The following is a 16,850-nucleotide window of genomic DNA, read 5'->3' as shown; positions in this document are numbered from 1 at the left end:
ATGTTTTTTTTTTAAATTTACATGCTTGAAAATGGTTAAATATTGTCACTCTGTGACAAGAAAAAAAAAAAAAAAGAAAATGTGTTTAATAATAATCAGTCTTTTGAACTCATTACAGCCTTCACGTCTGCTTTTGTCCATGGTCTTCTCATGTAGGTTGTTCTGCCGGTGCTAGAGCCTGAAAGCAAACAAGATGATTAACTGTTAGCATCACTGACTTTTAATAGATCATATCAACTGTTCATCAATATCGTTTAAAAGACTCTTTCTTGGAAAAAAGGTTAATCCTTAGGTGTGCACTTACACCATGGTTTTACATCACACAACTACATGATTTAACAGCAACATATGCGAGTATAACTTTCAGTAGCTGCTTTGAATCATTGTGGACTACTGAAAGTGATATGACCTTTCCATGTAAAGACTTTTCTTAATTTAAAAAAAAGGCAAGCAATGTTTTCATAATATTCCCTATTATATTTTTCAACTGTAGAAAGTCTTCCGGTTTTTAGTTTAGTTGAATAATAAAAAGGTAAAAACTGCAAAGGTCAATATTATGAGCACAAAAAATAAAATAAAAATATATAAAATTATAAAAATTAAGATTTATTTTTTGATTTTTGTGTCAGCCAGATATCGCAGAACCCTATTTAAAAATGGCCAGATACAAAAGAGAAAGTGATAAATGGAAGACATTGACGAGAAATGTAGCATAGGAAAAAGCATTTGAGCATTTGCGCTACAAGCACTCCGATAGAAAGTCTGAACGTGTATTGAGTGCTGCTGGAAACATTGCAACTCCAACTAGGTCTGCTTAATCCAGACAATGTGTCAGCATGTTAGCTTTTCTGTCAAATAATTTAAAATATGAACCAAAAACGGTGGAGAGTTAGTAGCCTACGCTGTTTTTTCCTCAACATCTCACTTATATTGTTATCAATAGGCTAATATTTTTTGTTCTTCTTCTTCTTCTTCTTCTTATTATTATTATTATTAGTTACTATTTATATTATCACTGATACTGAAAAGTGTTATTTAGGCTATTTGTGAAGTTCTTAAAAATGTAACATTTAATTATTATACAGGAGGGAGGAACCAGTGAATATTGTCCTCACCACTTAAAAAAATGTGTAAATAAAAACAAAACAAAAAAAACTAAAAATAAAGGATAAAAGGAAAAGCATGCTCTTGATCATTTTTTATAATCTGATTTGTACATGCTGCTGTGTGTGTGCACTTAGCCTAGACGAGCAGAGCACACACATCTAAAGTTATCTTACTGTGAGCGTTTTAATGGTCAAATATGTGTCAAAATGCTGTGTTCAGTGATCATTTATAAGATGCTTAAAGCACAGTTTGTTTCATATTTTTATTCTATTGTACATATTTCCCTTTGCTCATTTACAGGGAGGAAAATAACTGCATATATACAATTGAAATCCGAATTATTAGCCCTCCTGAATTATTAGCAACGATTTTCCACCAATTTTCTGTTTAATGGAAAGAAGATTTTTTTTCAACCCATTTCTAAACATAATAGTTTTAATAACTAATTTTTTATAACTGATTTCATTCATCTTTGTTATGATGACAGCACATATTTTACTAGATATTTTTCAAAATACAAGCATTCAGATTAAAGTACGATTCAAAGGCTTAATTAGGATAATTGGGCAAGTCATTAATATTGACCTTAAAATAGGTTTCAAAATATTTAAACCTGCTTTTATTCTAGCCAAAATAAAACAAAGACTTCCTCCAGAAGAAAAAAAATATTATAGAAAATACTGTAAAAAAAATCCTGAATTTGTTAAACATCATTTTGGAAATATTTATAAAAAAAAAAATAAAAAATTCACAGGAGCGCTAATAATTTTGACTTCAGCTGAAAAATAGTTTTGAATAATCATGTTTGCAATTATGACAAAAATAATCGTGATTATGATTTTTCCCATAATAGAGCAGCCCTAACTGTATGTGTAATGTAGCCTACAGTTGATTATGTGATGTGATCAATTAAAAAAAACTTTTTCTTTTTTCTTAGTAATAAATATGCTTTTACACTATACTGTATGCTTTAGAAAAGATACAATAGATGGTGAGAAGTATAGCCCCAGGCTGCAAAAATTAAAAAATATAAGAATGAAGTTGTTTAGCCTTTATAGCGCCCTATTAAATTGTGTTGGGGTAAAAAGAATGTTCACATTTCTTTGACTATCATGGCGATGTTATTACCTCAAATCTTAAACGTGCGCACATTGCAAGAAATGAAAACCGCGTCACAGCACACACTACAAAATATTAAGGTTATCGAGTCAATGAAACACATCACCTGATTGCAGTATAAATTGCTTTATTAATAATTATTATTATTTATTATAGGCCAGGTTACAAATATTTGAAAATCTGTCACTACATGCAAAACACTCTCATGCACTCAAAATAGGTTCCCTTTTGCATAGCTATTAGTGGCAGTTATGAATTAAATAAATGGGCATATCGGCACGTAAGGTGAGTCGCCTATTATTTATCATCTGTTTATTTTTCTCTGTTAATTTCTTTCACATGCATGCAGAGTAAACAGTCTGTGCTGTTTCTGCTTGTTTAATAGAGCGCCTCCTCTTATAGCCGGCATATTTCGGTATAAAGAACTACATTTTTTTTTTTTTACTGTATGCTATTCTTTCCCCTATATTAAACACAGCAAATATATAATTAAATATTAGAAACATAAATATTTTAAGTTTCTAAAAGCACATTTTAATGTTTAAGCATTGTTTATTGGCCGTCGGCGTCGATGATGTGCACCTCTCAAAAAATGTAACTACAAGTCGCAACGACACAGAGCGCAAGCTCGTGATTTTTTTGATGGTCGTGATTGGTCGGCTTGGCAGCGCTGATGAGTCTGGGGGCGGGACCAAGAGCCGTGCGAGTGGAGCGAGCCCAATAGAGCGATTGTTTACAAGTGTGGAGTCCCGTGAAGGAGCTCTGGATAGAAAGTTTTGTTTTGTGTTTATCTCATAGTTAAAGTTGTTCCACGTCCGCCGGTTCCAGCCTCAAAATGAGTGAGTTTGAGTCACTTGTATGTTCAGGAAGCGTTTAGAAAAAACAAAACAACAGCGAAGAAACTCAACACAGAGGAACATTAACACCTCACTGCCAACTAGCGTTTCGAAAGTGTTAATGCAGACCAACAGAGACATCGCGCAGGAGTAAAATAAACAGCTACGCGCGTTGCATGTGCCGTGGGTTACGCCGGTCATAACGCAGAAGTATAAACCAGGCTTTATAAACTTTAATTTCATAAGTGCATACAATATAATATTAATAATAATAAGACAATAAGCATGTTTATCAGGGTAGACGACATGCAGTGAGTGGATAATTCCATATGTGCAATATGTCCATTTAAATCTCTCCATTTTGCTGTAATGGCTGTGCTGTGCTTGACTGGCAATAGCTTTTAGATTATAACCCGCGACCCACTTATTAATATGCAGCGTTTTTTTGATTACATGGGGCCAGTTGCACCAGCAGTGTGTAAGTTAAAATGAAGCCTAGTTGTGACTTAAAGGGACACTAATTTACAATGTACGCACTACTAAATATTTTTGTGTTGCACCATTTCACTTAGTTTAAACCTAACTCTGTGTTCCAACTAAAAATTTACCGCAGCCTCCCCCCATGTATAATGGTAGAAAAGAGATGACAGTGAGATTAGTCTACATCGAGGAGCTTGCGATGATCTCCCTCTATTCACAGCCTTATTTTCTTCCCAAATCTCGCATTTCTTTCGGTTTGTAAATGAAGAGTTTTATTTTGTTTCAAGGAGTGTTTTGTGTTAACATACATTTCTTTATGACTGGGTTTTTTCTCCCTGCTATTTTTTCTTTAACGTGTAGAATATTTAAAAAAATCAAGTTTTATGTTTTGATAACTTTGTGTAATTTGTGTGCATTCACAGCAAATTTTCAAAGAACAGTTATATGTAGATGCATTAGTTGCAGAATTCTAAAGCAGTTTACCGATTGAAACACTTTTTATTTGATATTAGGTGATTTAATGCAACTACGTATGACTTTACTGAGAGCTTATGACCTTACTAACTACGGTTTGCCTTAAGAGCATGTGGTGCAACCGAAGTAAAAACAACTTTAGTTATAAACAAGCCAGTAGTTATTATTATTATTATTATTATTATTATTATTACTACTACTACTACTACTACTACTACTACTATTATTATTAGGCAATTTTCTGAAGCAACCCCTGTAACCAATTTAGTGCTTTTGGGTTGTTGTTGTTGTTTTCGGTTAAAGCGCAATGCCCCATTAACACCTCAGACATATTATTAGCCAAACATTTTGTTTGAGATGAGGGCAGGGGTATATGTTGAGTATATTTCACAAGCAAGGTTGACACAAAATCCCCGGTTATATACCTTTTACCTATAGGCCAACTTATGGAAATGTAGGCTCATATAGGCTGTTTCTATTCACAGCAACTTATCGACTGAACTAGGTGTTAATTAAAATTTCTATATTAGGCTCGTAGCAATTGATATTGGAGTCATGGAATATTGTTTGCATTTATTTTGCATATTGTTTGCAATATCCTACTTTAATAATAATAATAATAATTAATATTATATTTAAAAGTTTTTCTATTTCTAAATAAATAGCCTGCTGTAAATTAGGCCGACAACCATTAATGTTGTTACCACCTCGTTTAGAGCATCATTATGGGCATTTTACGTTATAACTAATGTGGTTCAAACAATAGATCTGTGACAGAGAAGTTTTGGGACACACTCGTCACTACATCGTTCTTTTCCCAAACGACACATTGTACTATAATATTTCTGCCGCGAGTTATGTTGTTGTTTGGGAAACCCAGCCCTGGTGCAGAGCCAGAGGAAGAAGCGCGCTGCGCTTGTGGAGCAGATAAGAAGCTAGAGAAGCTTCTAGACCAGGGGAGAGTTTCCCAAACAACGACATATATCTGAATAAAGGGGTAATCTACTGTATTTTAGCCTAATTATTATTTCTAATGTTTACACACTGTAAAATAGGCTAATCCAATCTTAAAAAAAAAAAACACTAAATCAATTTTTGTGAATTGTTTTTATTCCGAGCTAAATAACATTTTAGAAAATGTTGCATATCAAGCTGTTGGTATCTCCTCGCGGTTGAAATTGGCTGTTATGCGAAAAAAAAGAACAAATATTAGCTCGCAGCCTAGTTGCTTTTTAGATTTAATTTAAGCCAAAATTCAGCTGACAGCGCACACTCAGCCGCGATACAGAGAGAAAAAGTAATTAATAGATTCTTTAATGTAAACAACTAAGAAAAACTTTGGCTATATACTCGGGAGAGGACGTAATGAGATCTAGACTGGCTGTAAAATATATACACCAATAGTAATAGTTAATCAACGCATTTTATTTAAAAAAATCTACTCATTTTAATATTGCGATTTTTATATTTTTTAGAGAATGTCTGTTTTTATTAACTTTTCTGTCATTTATTTCAAATTTGTCATTATTTTATTAATTTGATGATGTTAATATTTTACATAGGCTATTTTATATACACATCTAAAATCCTTTAGCATTCAAATTAAGGTTGTGACGATGAGGAAATTTCCCCACCGGTTAATCGACATGTGACAACACCGGTAATACCGGTATCACCGTGGGGGTCGGGTTTCCTCTTTTCTTTCTGCTTTTAAATAGCTTATAAATGCATATAATACTTTCACTTTCAGTTTTGCGGGAATTGCCAATTTGGCGTAAATTGTTTGAATGGACGAATGTGATGAATGTTAGAATGTTTTTAAAACGAATAAGAAAATAAAATAGCAAGATAAGTAATTAAATTGCACAAAGTTTAAATACGATTAAACGAATGAACAAGAAACAAATATAAAAGAAAAACTTTCAAAATAACATTACAAAAATGACAGGTTGACACAGTCTTTAAAAAAAAAAAAAATAAATAAAACACTGTAAATTGGCATTTATTAACAGTGAGGTTTACTTGTTCTTTGCGAGGAATCCTGGCCAATATGTTGACCATCTCTGGCTTAAGATGGGATCTTGTGGGGCTCACTATGTTCCCCATCGTGCTGTACACACTCTCAGATGAGCAGCTTGTTGCACGCAAAGATACTTTTTGGTTATATTTGCTAACAGGGGGAACATGTTTGGTTGTCTTTTGTTGTCCTACCTGACTTCAATTTCTTAATGTATTATTTAGCCTAATGCATTATATATTAATAGCTTAGTCCTTATGAACAATCCGTTTATAAAATAGCCTTATTAACGAATTTATAGGCTAGTGAAGAATAAACCGAATATGAAATATGATCCTTGCATAATGATCACAACTAAACAAGCTAGCACTCTATTTATATATAAACTTTAAATAAAAAAGAAAGAAATGTTAAGAAATTAAACATTGTGTAAAAAATCTAAAGACAGGCTAAATAAAAGTAATTTTATTTAACAGGCTAAAAAAATAATCAACATGTAAATGTATAAATATTTCGATAAGTATTGTTATGGAATATTTATAACTATATGATCTTGCTTTTTTAGGTTATATCGATACAAGCTTTGAGCTCTCTTACAAGCACAGTTGACAGGCGCAGGTGTCTTATGTCACTGTCAGTGGCGGATTACACACAGCATACCCTGGCAAGATGTTTTATTTGTTGCCGATTGGCGTGTTGTTCCTTTTTTAAATCACCTTTTATTTTTAAAATCCCTCAAGGTAATGTTGTCTATCGAGTTATATAGTCTCCCTCGGAGATATTGTAGTTCAGTAACGTGGTGCGCAGCATATAACCTTGAAGCTTAAATAGGCTGAGCATATTTTTATTAATATTAAGACATATTAATACAAACTAGCCACCCTTTGATTTTTTTTCGTTTACGTATATTTTTATCAAACGAAAAATGCAATGAATAGTTTAATTTGGTTTTCATTTTATTAGAATTAATATAATTAATAGGCTACACAACTCCTATTGGCTCGAATTGCGTTTTGACAGATAAGGCGTGACTTTCTGGCTCAAAGATATTTGTGCCTGTTAATTTCAGCGCTGTATTTTGACAGATTTCGCAAAGGCTTCAGCTGTTCTACCTGTCAGCTGGTACCAGCCTCAGTTTTGCGACCTGACCTGTGTGGCGTTTTGATGTCTGAATGATAGCGAGAGAGAGATGAGATCAGACCTCAGATTCGATGTGTAGCCGCACTTCACAGTTACTTTATAGCAATTTTTAATACTGGCTCACCTAAATAAAATTTTCATTTATTAAAAGCCGAAATATTTCCAGACAGATGAAGCAACTTTCGGTTTTTAAAGAGAGCGGCCTCGGAGATAACGCGCACACACAGGTTACATTCTTGTAGGCATATTCATCTTTTATTTTTTTACATGAAATGCATAAAGTGCAAAAAAGAAGAGCTGAACTTCGGAAAAAGTGCTCACTTCAGTTGCCGTGATGATTGCTTTGTTTCTCTGCAGTTGGCTTGTCAATGGAGCGGCATTGCTACATCATTCTTGTTTTAATAAAAATAAGATATTTATTATTAAACACTGTGAGATGATGGTCGCGTGATTTTTAAAATGAGAGTATGCCTTGCATATTTATTCTCACGTGATAAATGAAATATGACGCATTACTACGTTCAGATTTTAATTATAAAGCATGCTCTGGTCTTAAGTAAATTATTACGAATTCTATTTTCCATTTAATTAAAATAAAAATGTAATAAAAAAATAAATTAAAAAAATGAATACTTAGAAAAAACAAATGTGAGGACGGTGTCACGGTAAAAACGTGATGTCACCGGTGTTGATGTCACCGTCAACACCGTCTATCGTGGCAAGCCTAATTTGCTTTGAACTTGAGAGAGAAAAGCAAATTTTACCTGTCAGTGGCTGCACATTGCTCCTAAATAGCATAAAGCATTTCTTTTTGATTTCAGTCTTTTGTAACATTCTTTTTTTTTTTTTCTTTACTTTAACCCATTAAAAGAAAAAGTGTCATAATAAATACAATTATTATTAAAAATGCAATTAAGTTTTGTTTGTCGCATAGTTAACTATGAGATGTGGGTAAATGGTGTGTTTCAATAGTGCAAGTCCTATATTTCAAACCTGCGGGAAGCACTGTAATTGATCGTTTTTTTTTCCCCAATAAGGTGGTGTAATAAATACATCACAATTTTTAATTGAAAGTTATTCACATTAAATAATAATAATAAAAAACATTGGTTTAAAGAATGTTAAAAACGCAGGATTATGTTTTAAATAACTCCAAATAGAGGCATTCATTTTAGGCCTCTACAAACTACAAAACGTCAATGCAAATTAATGCAATACTATATGTAAAAATAAACTATTATATACTATAGTGGCCTATAGCCTATAAAAAATGGTCAATATTGCCTTATTTCTCGTCTCGCTCAGCACATGTGCATTGAATTGCAAGTGACAGATACAGAGGAAATTAATAAAAATAATATAGGCTAGAATTAAAATAATATAGCCCACCTAGCAGTTTTCTTTAAAATTATAATAGGCCTGTATATAAAAATGGACTGAAAATTCTTGTAGGCCTTTTGTGATGTTCAGTTATAAAAATGCTTATCTGTACATTTGTAAAACTGTCCTGTTTAGGCTATACTGCTACTGATTTTGAAAAGGAAAAAATAGTCTGGCCTATACTTTGAATTAATCAAAAACAGTTATAGGTTCAGTTTGAAATTTAACTTGATAAACAGTTAATGATGGCACCTGATATTCACAGAAACATCAGTGGGGCGTCGATTAGGGATGTTCGGTTCTGGGTTTTTTGGATGAGACTCTTAACTCCTAATTTTGGAGTCGGTGGAATACATATGCATTCACTTAAAATAGGGCAAGGATTAAATATGCTGTCTCATATCGCACTTTACACAATGCTACTGCGTCAATTCCAACATTGTGTTGTTCTCTGGTCAGATAATACCAGCAGTAAATCATTTCCAGCCAAAATAAAATAGTTATCAACCTAAACCTTTTTTACAGCATATTTTAAATGTCTAGTTTAACTAGTTTAGTTTAACTTAGAAAATTACAATGCAATCTTGTAGACATAAAGTTAAAACATAATTTTAAAATCAAAATGTTTAATGGAAAGATGAGTGGCAGTTCATTAACAAATAATCCCAACTGAGCCCAAACAATGTTAAAAACTATATAGAATCGTCTAATTATTTAGTGTAGTCTAAGTATCTAAATACTTTACAGAGAGAATAAAATAATCTGTGGTTGTTCATTTCTTTGTTTATTGATCGGTTGAAGCGTCAAAAAATAAAGTAGCTAGCTTTTTCATTTGATTTAATGACCAATTAAATATTAAACCACATACATGAAATATTTAACTTAAATAATTCATTCATAAACAAACCTAAAATAATAAATAAAAGCAGTGTGACAGAGCAGTATATGCTTTAAGGCACAGTCTCTCTTGTAAATGTGGTTTTCTTTAAAGTGTACTTTTAAATAGCTCATTACTTTACTCTTAAATATTACTGTTTGTTTGTGCAATTTGTTCATTATTGTAATTCAATAAAGGTGTGTTAATGAGACGGCGGAAGAAAAGGAATGAGTCAGACCTAGTTTTTGAACATTTTACCTTGACTATATTTTTATTTAAAAATCCTCTTTTGGAAGTTTTTGCGTTCCCTCGCAGATGTTTTGCGTTCTCGCAAAACTGTTTTTCCACAAACACTTCCTGTTTACTTCATACATGTCAACCCTCCTGTTTTACCAGGATTCTCCCAACCCTTCCGTTTTTGCTTGGATTCTCCCATATTTCTCTTTCATTCCATTAAAGCTGTGGGTCGATCATCGCTCTTCATATGCAACCTGTGAATTAGCGAATGCATGTATACGGATGTGCTAGGTATGATAAACTGATCCCAGATCAGATTCTATACACACCATTTAAAGCGACACCTCTGTTATCAAACAAGTGATGAGCAGCAAATGAATCTCTCATTTTCTTTTATTTCATAACAGAGGTGTCAATTTAAGAATGCACAGATCTATAATGAAAGTATTCCATTACTTAAGTAACTGTTTGTGCTCATTAAAGAGAAAATGAGTTGTGTTTAAAATAAAACACACAGGACGGACATGTTTACATATTGTTAAGTATATTTGTCTGTTTAAACACAGATCTGAATCCTGCACTTTAGCAACTCTTTAAATGGCATGTACAGAAGTTGATCTGGGATCAGTTTATCATTCCCTGATTCAGAGGTTGCATATGAAGGGCGATGATCAACCCACAGCTTTTAATAGAAAGAAAGTAAATGCAGACATTTCTATATTTGTTTCAGAATGCTTTCAAAAAATATATATATATGAGAAATATGGGAAAATACTTAACAATAGAATGATAGAGGGATAGAATGGTAAAATACAGGAGGGTTGACAGGTATGAAGTGAACAGGAAGTGTGGATAACGCAAAACATCTTTGTGAGGGAACAAAAACTTAAAAAATATATATATATTCCTATCACAGTTTTTTTTCTACCATCCTTTTTTTTTCTTCCACCCAATTTTTTCTTCACCATCACGTCCCTTCCGAGTCTCCGTACTAATGCCTTAAAATGTAACTTAATAATTTTTTTTTTATGACATTTGATTGTAACATTTAACTTTTTCCTAACACTGATTTTGGTTGGTTAAGGTTTTGTGAAGCGTGATTCAGTAATGCTGATTTTACTATATTTATTTACCGGTTATAGAATAGTTTAACCGTGGACTGGCTTGCATGTATGGGCATAGTTTGACGTCTTTACCTAAAACTTTAAACCTTTATAGGCCTATTATAGGCCCATATAAGGATAATAAAATTTGATATAAAGCACTCGTTTGGCAATGAACCATGATCTGTCTGCGTTGATAAATGGTATAAAATCAATAATAGCAAAACTGCATATTATTATTACTATAAAAAAGTATATTACTGCCTTGAGTCAGTAACTTAGGCAGTAATGCAAAGTAATAATTAATGTGAATAAATAGCCTAAATGAAAGGAACAAGAGGGACCAAAATTTGTCATGGGATAAAAATGCTCCTCAGTTATGATATCCTGGCGCCAGGCCTGCTACCACCGCAAGTATATTATAAACATGCGGGAAGTAGGGCTATGCAATTAATCGAAAATTCGATTTTGATTATGGCTTCAAACGAATATGAAAATCATTAATCGAGATAAAAAGATTGTTGCATCATATACCGTCCTCTTTCCAATTGTACACATTTGTTGCTCTGCAAAGCTCAGTTTCACGTGAATATTACTAAAAGCATGCACTGTAATTTTGCAGCATGGCATGTGCATCATTCATTGATGTACATTCGAATCATTCATGTTTTAAAAGCATGAATGAGACCGCATGGTGTGTGTATGCGGCGCACACATATTCGCACACTGTGTGCTCAGAGCAAAGCACACACATCTAAAGTTATCTTAATGTGAGCATTTTAATGGTCAAATAGGTATCAAAACGTGATGTTCAGTGATTATTCATATTAACTCTCATTTATGTAATAAACAAACGAGCTGAGAATCAAAAGACATGTGAAAGAGAAACCATAAATCAGAACCGTACTGCTCTTAAAGTGAAAGTGCGTGATATTCCTGCTGCCGACTGTTTTTATCATTAATCAAACAACAAAAGAAGACAATCCATCACTGTTCTTGACTGAAGGACTTTAATAGCTATAATTAAAGTTTTTTTTTTTTTTTTTACAGTGAAGATGCTTAAAGCACAGTTTGTTTCATATTTTTATTCTATTGTACATATTTCCCTTTCCTTTGCAGGGAGGAAAATAAATGAATACAGTTGAAATCTAAATTATTAGCCCTCCTGAATTATTAGCAACCCTTTTCCCCCCAATTTCTGATAAATGGAAAGACTATTTTTTTCAACCCATTTCTAAACATAATAGTTTTAATAACAAATTTTTTATAACTGATTTCATTCATCTTTGTTATGATGACAGCACATATTTTACTAGATATTTTTCAAAATACAAGCATTCAGATTAAAGTACGATTCAAAGGCTTAATTAGGATAATTTCTTCTGCTGACCATCAAAAACTATTTTGCTTAAGGGAGCTATTAATATTGACCTTAAAATAGATTTCAAAATATTTAAACCTGCTTTTATTTTAGCTGAAATAAAACAAATAAGACTTTCTCCAAAGGAAAAAATATTATAGGAAATACTGTGAAAAATTCCTGAATCTGTTAAACATCATTTGGGAAATTTTTATAAAAAAAATAATAATAATTTCACAGGAGCCCTTATAATTTTGACTTGAACTGATAATCATTTTGAATAATTGTGATTAAAATTATGACCAAAATAATTGTGATTATGATTTTTCCCATAATAGAGCAGCCCTAGCGGGAAGCACTGTAATTGATTAAAAAAATAAGGTGTGTATTAAGGACATTTCAGTATTTATTAAGTGTTGTTCACAATAAATAATAATCATATTAATAAAATCACAGATTTAAAAAGTATTTTGTGACACCTACATCCATCATTACAAACACAGGTTTGTTTTAAAATAATAACTCTGTACCAAAGCGTTTATTTTAGGCCTGTATAAACTATAAAACATCTCTGCAAATTAATGCAATGCAATATAAAAAACAAAATTCAATATTTTGTCAATATTGCCTTGTTGTCTCTCAGCGCACACGCATTGAACTTCAAGTAACAGAAAGAAAAAATAATTTAAAATAATGTAGCACACCTTGCAGCTTTCTTTAAAATTATAATAGGCCTGTATATAAAAATAGTTTCTCAGTATTTCGCTGGTAATGTTTTTAAATAAATTATTAGGCCTACTTAAATATTAATTTGCTATTAATGTACAGTAATTAAGACAAAATAACATAATAGTAAAATATAAATATAATAAAAGTAAAATAAGAGTAATAATAAGAAAAAAATAAGATTTTTAATAGGTAAAAATAAGAGTAAAATATAAACAACAAAATGTAAATTAAAACTGTGAATGAATAGGTAAATAAAAAGCTTATTTATTGACCATCTTAGTCCTATCACTTTAAAATAACAAACACTGTTTATCTCTCTATATTTAGGCTAAAACACTGCTTTATTTAATAAGGCCTACTCATTGCATTTATGCTTGTACTTTCATTTTAGTTGTCTTTTAATTCTTTATGTCTTCTTTATTCTTTAACTTTATAATGAATCCTCATTGAACTTAACAAGTTTACAATGATAATAAACTTGTTCACAAGTATGTATTGATTAATGAAGAAATTATAATGCTTTGTTTCATTGTTTATCTTTATTTACAAATAGAAGAGTATTTACAGCTACTGTATAGGCTACGTTTTGAAGAAAAAAACAGACAAAAAAAAAAACTGAACTGAAACTAAATTATTAAAAATAAACTTGTGAAACTTAATTTATGTCTTGCGGCAAAACTATTTGTATTATACTTTTAGTGATCTGCTTGAGGTAGGTCAATTTATTTTCATGCTTTTGATGAAGTAGCATTCAACTTAAGCTCTTTAGACCATGCACCGGACCGTTTCTTAGTGTTTCGCCGCAATGTCTTTAAATAAATAATTATTTAGGTCTATTTTTATTATTCATTTATTTTTTATTATTCATTTATTGTTATGTACAATAATTTAGACATAAAATGAGATAGTAAAATATAATCAACAACGAAAATGTAAATAAAAACGTAAATGAAAAAGCTTATTTAATGACTGTCTTAGTCCTATCAAAACAGCAAACACTGAACATCTCTTTATATTTGGGCTAAAACACTGCTTTATTTATTTATTTAGGCCTACTTATTTGTTTGTACTGTATGTTTGTGCTTTCATTTTAGTTAGCTTTTATTTTTTTAATTCTATTTTCCAAAATTAACCCTCATTGCACTTAAGGGCCCTATCATACACCCGGCGCAATGTGGCGCAATGTGCGACGCAATAGTTTTTTGCTGGTTTCAGCTTGGCGCAAGAGTCGTTTTGAGGCGTTGCGCCACGTTCTTTAAATAGCAAATGCATTTGTGCTCATATGTGCACCCATAGGCGTTTTGGTCTAAAAAGGGAGGCGTTCTAAGGCGCATTGCTGGCGCGTTGCTATTTTGAGAAACTATAATAGATTTTTCATTAGACCAAAACAAACCCGGTCTAAACTCCAGCGCAGAGTTGCGCCTTGCTTACACACTGCTTAATACACACAAGATGTATTTACATATGAATAAATTTAAATATTAAGGATATATATAGGATATAATAAGAATAGATATAGGATATAAATATAAAGGATTAATATTTTACAAAACATTATCTTCCAGCCTACATAAATATGAAAAACCACTGCTTTTATGTCTTCTTCATCACGGGAGGCTTTTTCAATTCATTCATAACAATTTGCTTTTGTATGTTATTATTAGCAGTATTAATTATTATATCCATATTTATATTTGTTATATTAAAAAAAAGCTTAGATTTGCCCACCTGCAGGTTTTAGACCATATGCGGGCAACATGTGTTGTAGGATATAACTCAGGTTTCTGACAACACTTAGTTATTATTGTTCATTTATTAGTTTGCTGGAAATTAGAACTGCATTTAGAAATAGTTTTGAAACAAATATTTGCGCTTAACAAACGCAATTAATTATTATTATTAGGCTAACTGATGTCTGTGCGTAAAGATTTTCTTATCCACCAAGAGCGAAAGTGAAAGTAGATCATTTATCTCTCATTCTCGCGCGGTAGATTCTCTGTTTAACAGTTTTCTGTTAAAAATAACTGTTTGCTTGTGAAATGCTCAGTTTTTCCACTTAAACTTACTTTACGTCCTGTAAATAGCAAATGCGCTTATGGCACGATGCAAGGCTATTAAAAGGAATGGGAGATGAGACTGATTGATTTATTCTCAAAATACACCTATAACTCATTAAGAAAATAAACTCAACCCTTTAGCTCATGCTTAAAATTTGCTTAAAATAAAAAAGGCCTAAAATGCACATTATTTTCAAAGTAATTTTTAGTTACTTAGTTTCTTCCTGCATTGTTATTGACAGAAATTCTTACGATCACCACCATCACTGTCTGGTTTCCTGGATTTCTGTCCAGATTCACCTGTTATTTCCTGAAGGGAGAAAGTGAGAGAGACATTATTATTCACTTATTTAAATTATTTTATTATTTTAATTATTATTAGTTTATTTTCTCAATAAATTAAAACATGCACTCATTGACTTCCATGTTATTATTTTTCCTACTATTGGACTTTTCTACTTTACAAGTTTATTTTTTCTGTTAAACAAAAAACAATGTATTTTGATGGAAGAAGAAAACCTGCAATCATTGACTTCCAAAATAAAAACACAAAAAATATGGAAGTCAATGAGTACAGGTTTTCATCTTCCATCTTCTTTTGTGTTTAACAGAAAAAATAAACCCATAAAGGGTGTGCAAATGATGACACATTTGTCATTTTTGGGTATGAGCCAGTCACAGAGTTGTTTTCTATAGAGGTTGGTTAATTATTGACAAAAGAATTAACAAACCTCTGTAGAAAACAACTCTGTGTTGGTCAAAGCGACTGGCTCATGGAGGTACTGAAACAGAAAAGCAAAGATAAAGATAATTCAACATTCGTTTACTTACTTTTAAAGTCACGCAAAACAAACCATGCCCTCATAAACCATGAAGAAACACAGATTGAAGGAAGTGAAGGATGAGCAAATGATGACAAAATTGTCATTTTTGGGTGAACTATCCTTTTAAGGAGTGTCAAAATAGCATTACAAAAGAATTAACAAACCTCTGTAGAAGACAGCTCTGTTTGTGTTTGTCAAAGCAACTGGCTTATGGAGGTGCTGAAAGAGAAAAGTAAAGAAAGATGAAGAAAACATGACATTTACTTACTGAAAGCTTTAAGTCTTGCAAAACCAATCATGTCCTCATAAACCATGAAGAAACACACAGATTTATTAAAACAATAGTCTACTGCTAAGTCACATCCAATAGACATACTTGGTCCTCATAAACCATGACTAAACACACAGGACGGCTAAACTGCATTTAGCAGAAATAGGAAACTTATTTTAGCACTTAAAAGGATGGTTCATCCAAAAATGAAAATGTACTTGCTATTAATATACCCCAAAGCATTCCAACCCTTTATGGGTTTATTTCTTCTGATAAACAACAAAAACAAGATATTTTGATGGAAGAAGAAAACCTGCAATCATTGACTTCCATAATAGAAAACACAAATAATATGAAAGTCAATAGTTACAGGTTTCCATCTTCTTTTGTGTTTAACAGAAAATTAAACCCATAAAGATTTAAAACAATCAAAGGGTGAGCAAATGATGACACAATTGTACTTTTGGGTGAACTATCCCTTTACTATGCCCTCATAAACCATGAAGAAACATGTTATAATAGTCTACTGCTAGCACTATGTAAACCATTGTAAACCTACACATACTGTGTCCTCATATACCATGAAGAAACACACAGATTTAATAAAACAACAACCTACTGCTAAGTCACATCTAATAGACATACTTGGTCCTCATAAACCATGACTAAACACACAGGACTGCTAAACTGCATTTAGTAAAAATAGGAAACTGTTATTTTAGCACTTAAAGTGATGATTCACCCAAAAATGAACATTTCCTTACTATGAATTTACCCTCAAGTGTTCCAAACCTTTAAGGGTTTATTTCTTCTGATAAAAAACAAAAACAAGATATTTT

General features: G+C 31.9%; 1 protein-coding gene across 16 annotated transcripts in view; it reads right to left on the bottom strand.

The window, feature by feature from the left end:
* LOC147836103 (uncharacterized) overlaps positions 1 to 16,850 on the bottom strand; it is a 31,036-nt gene that overhangs the window by 638 nt on the left and 13,548 nt on the right. For 4 of the 16 annotated variants that reach the window (XR_015496184.1, XR_015496180.1, XR_015496191.1 and 1 more), the window contains 3 exons: positions 15,905 to 15,959; positions 15,130 to 15,226; positions 1 to 178 (listed from right to left, as the gene is read on the bottom strand). The exon at positions 1 to 178 is cut by the window's left edge and continues 638 nt beyond it. Coding sequence is in view for 1 of the 16 variants with exons in the window: in XM_087261854.1 (XP_087117980.1) it covers positions 15,885 to 15,959 (75 nt within the window). In the remaining 15 variants the exon portion in view is untranslated. Of the gene's footprint in view, positions 179 to 15,129; positions 15,227 to 15,643; positions 15,699 to 15,784; positions 15,960 to 16,850 lie in introns of those variants that run through there. The other 12 variants (XR_015496188.1, XR_015496183.1, XR_015496193.1 and 9 more) reach the window with 7 other exon arrangements.

The sequence above is a fragment of the Danio rerio genome, chromosome 7, assembly GCF_052040795.2.
Source record: "Danio rerio strain M-AB ecotype USA chromosome 7, GRCz13ab, whole genome shotgun sequence".
NCBI lineage: Eukaryota > Metazoa > Chordata > Actinopteri > Cypriniformes > Danionidae > Danio > Danio rerio.
Note: the sequence above shows the minus strand (reverse complement) of the source record. Positions and strands in the feature narration are given on the sequence as shown.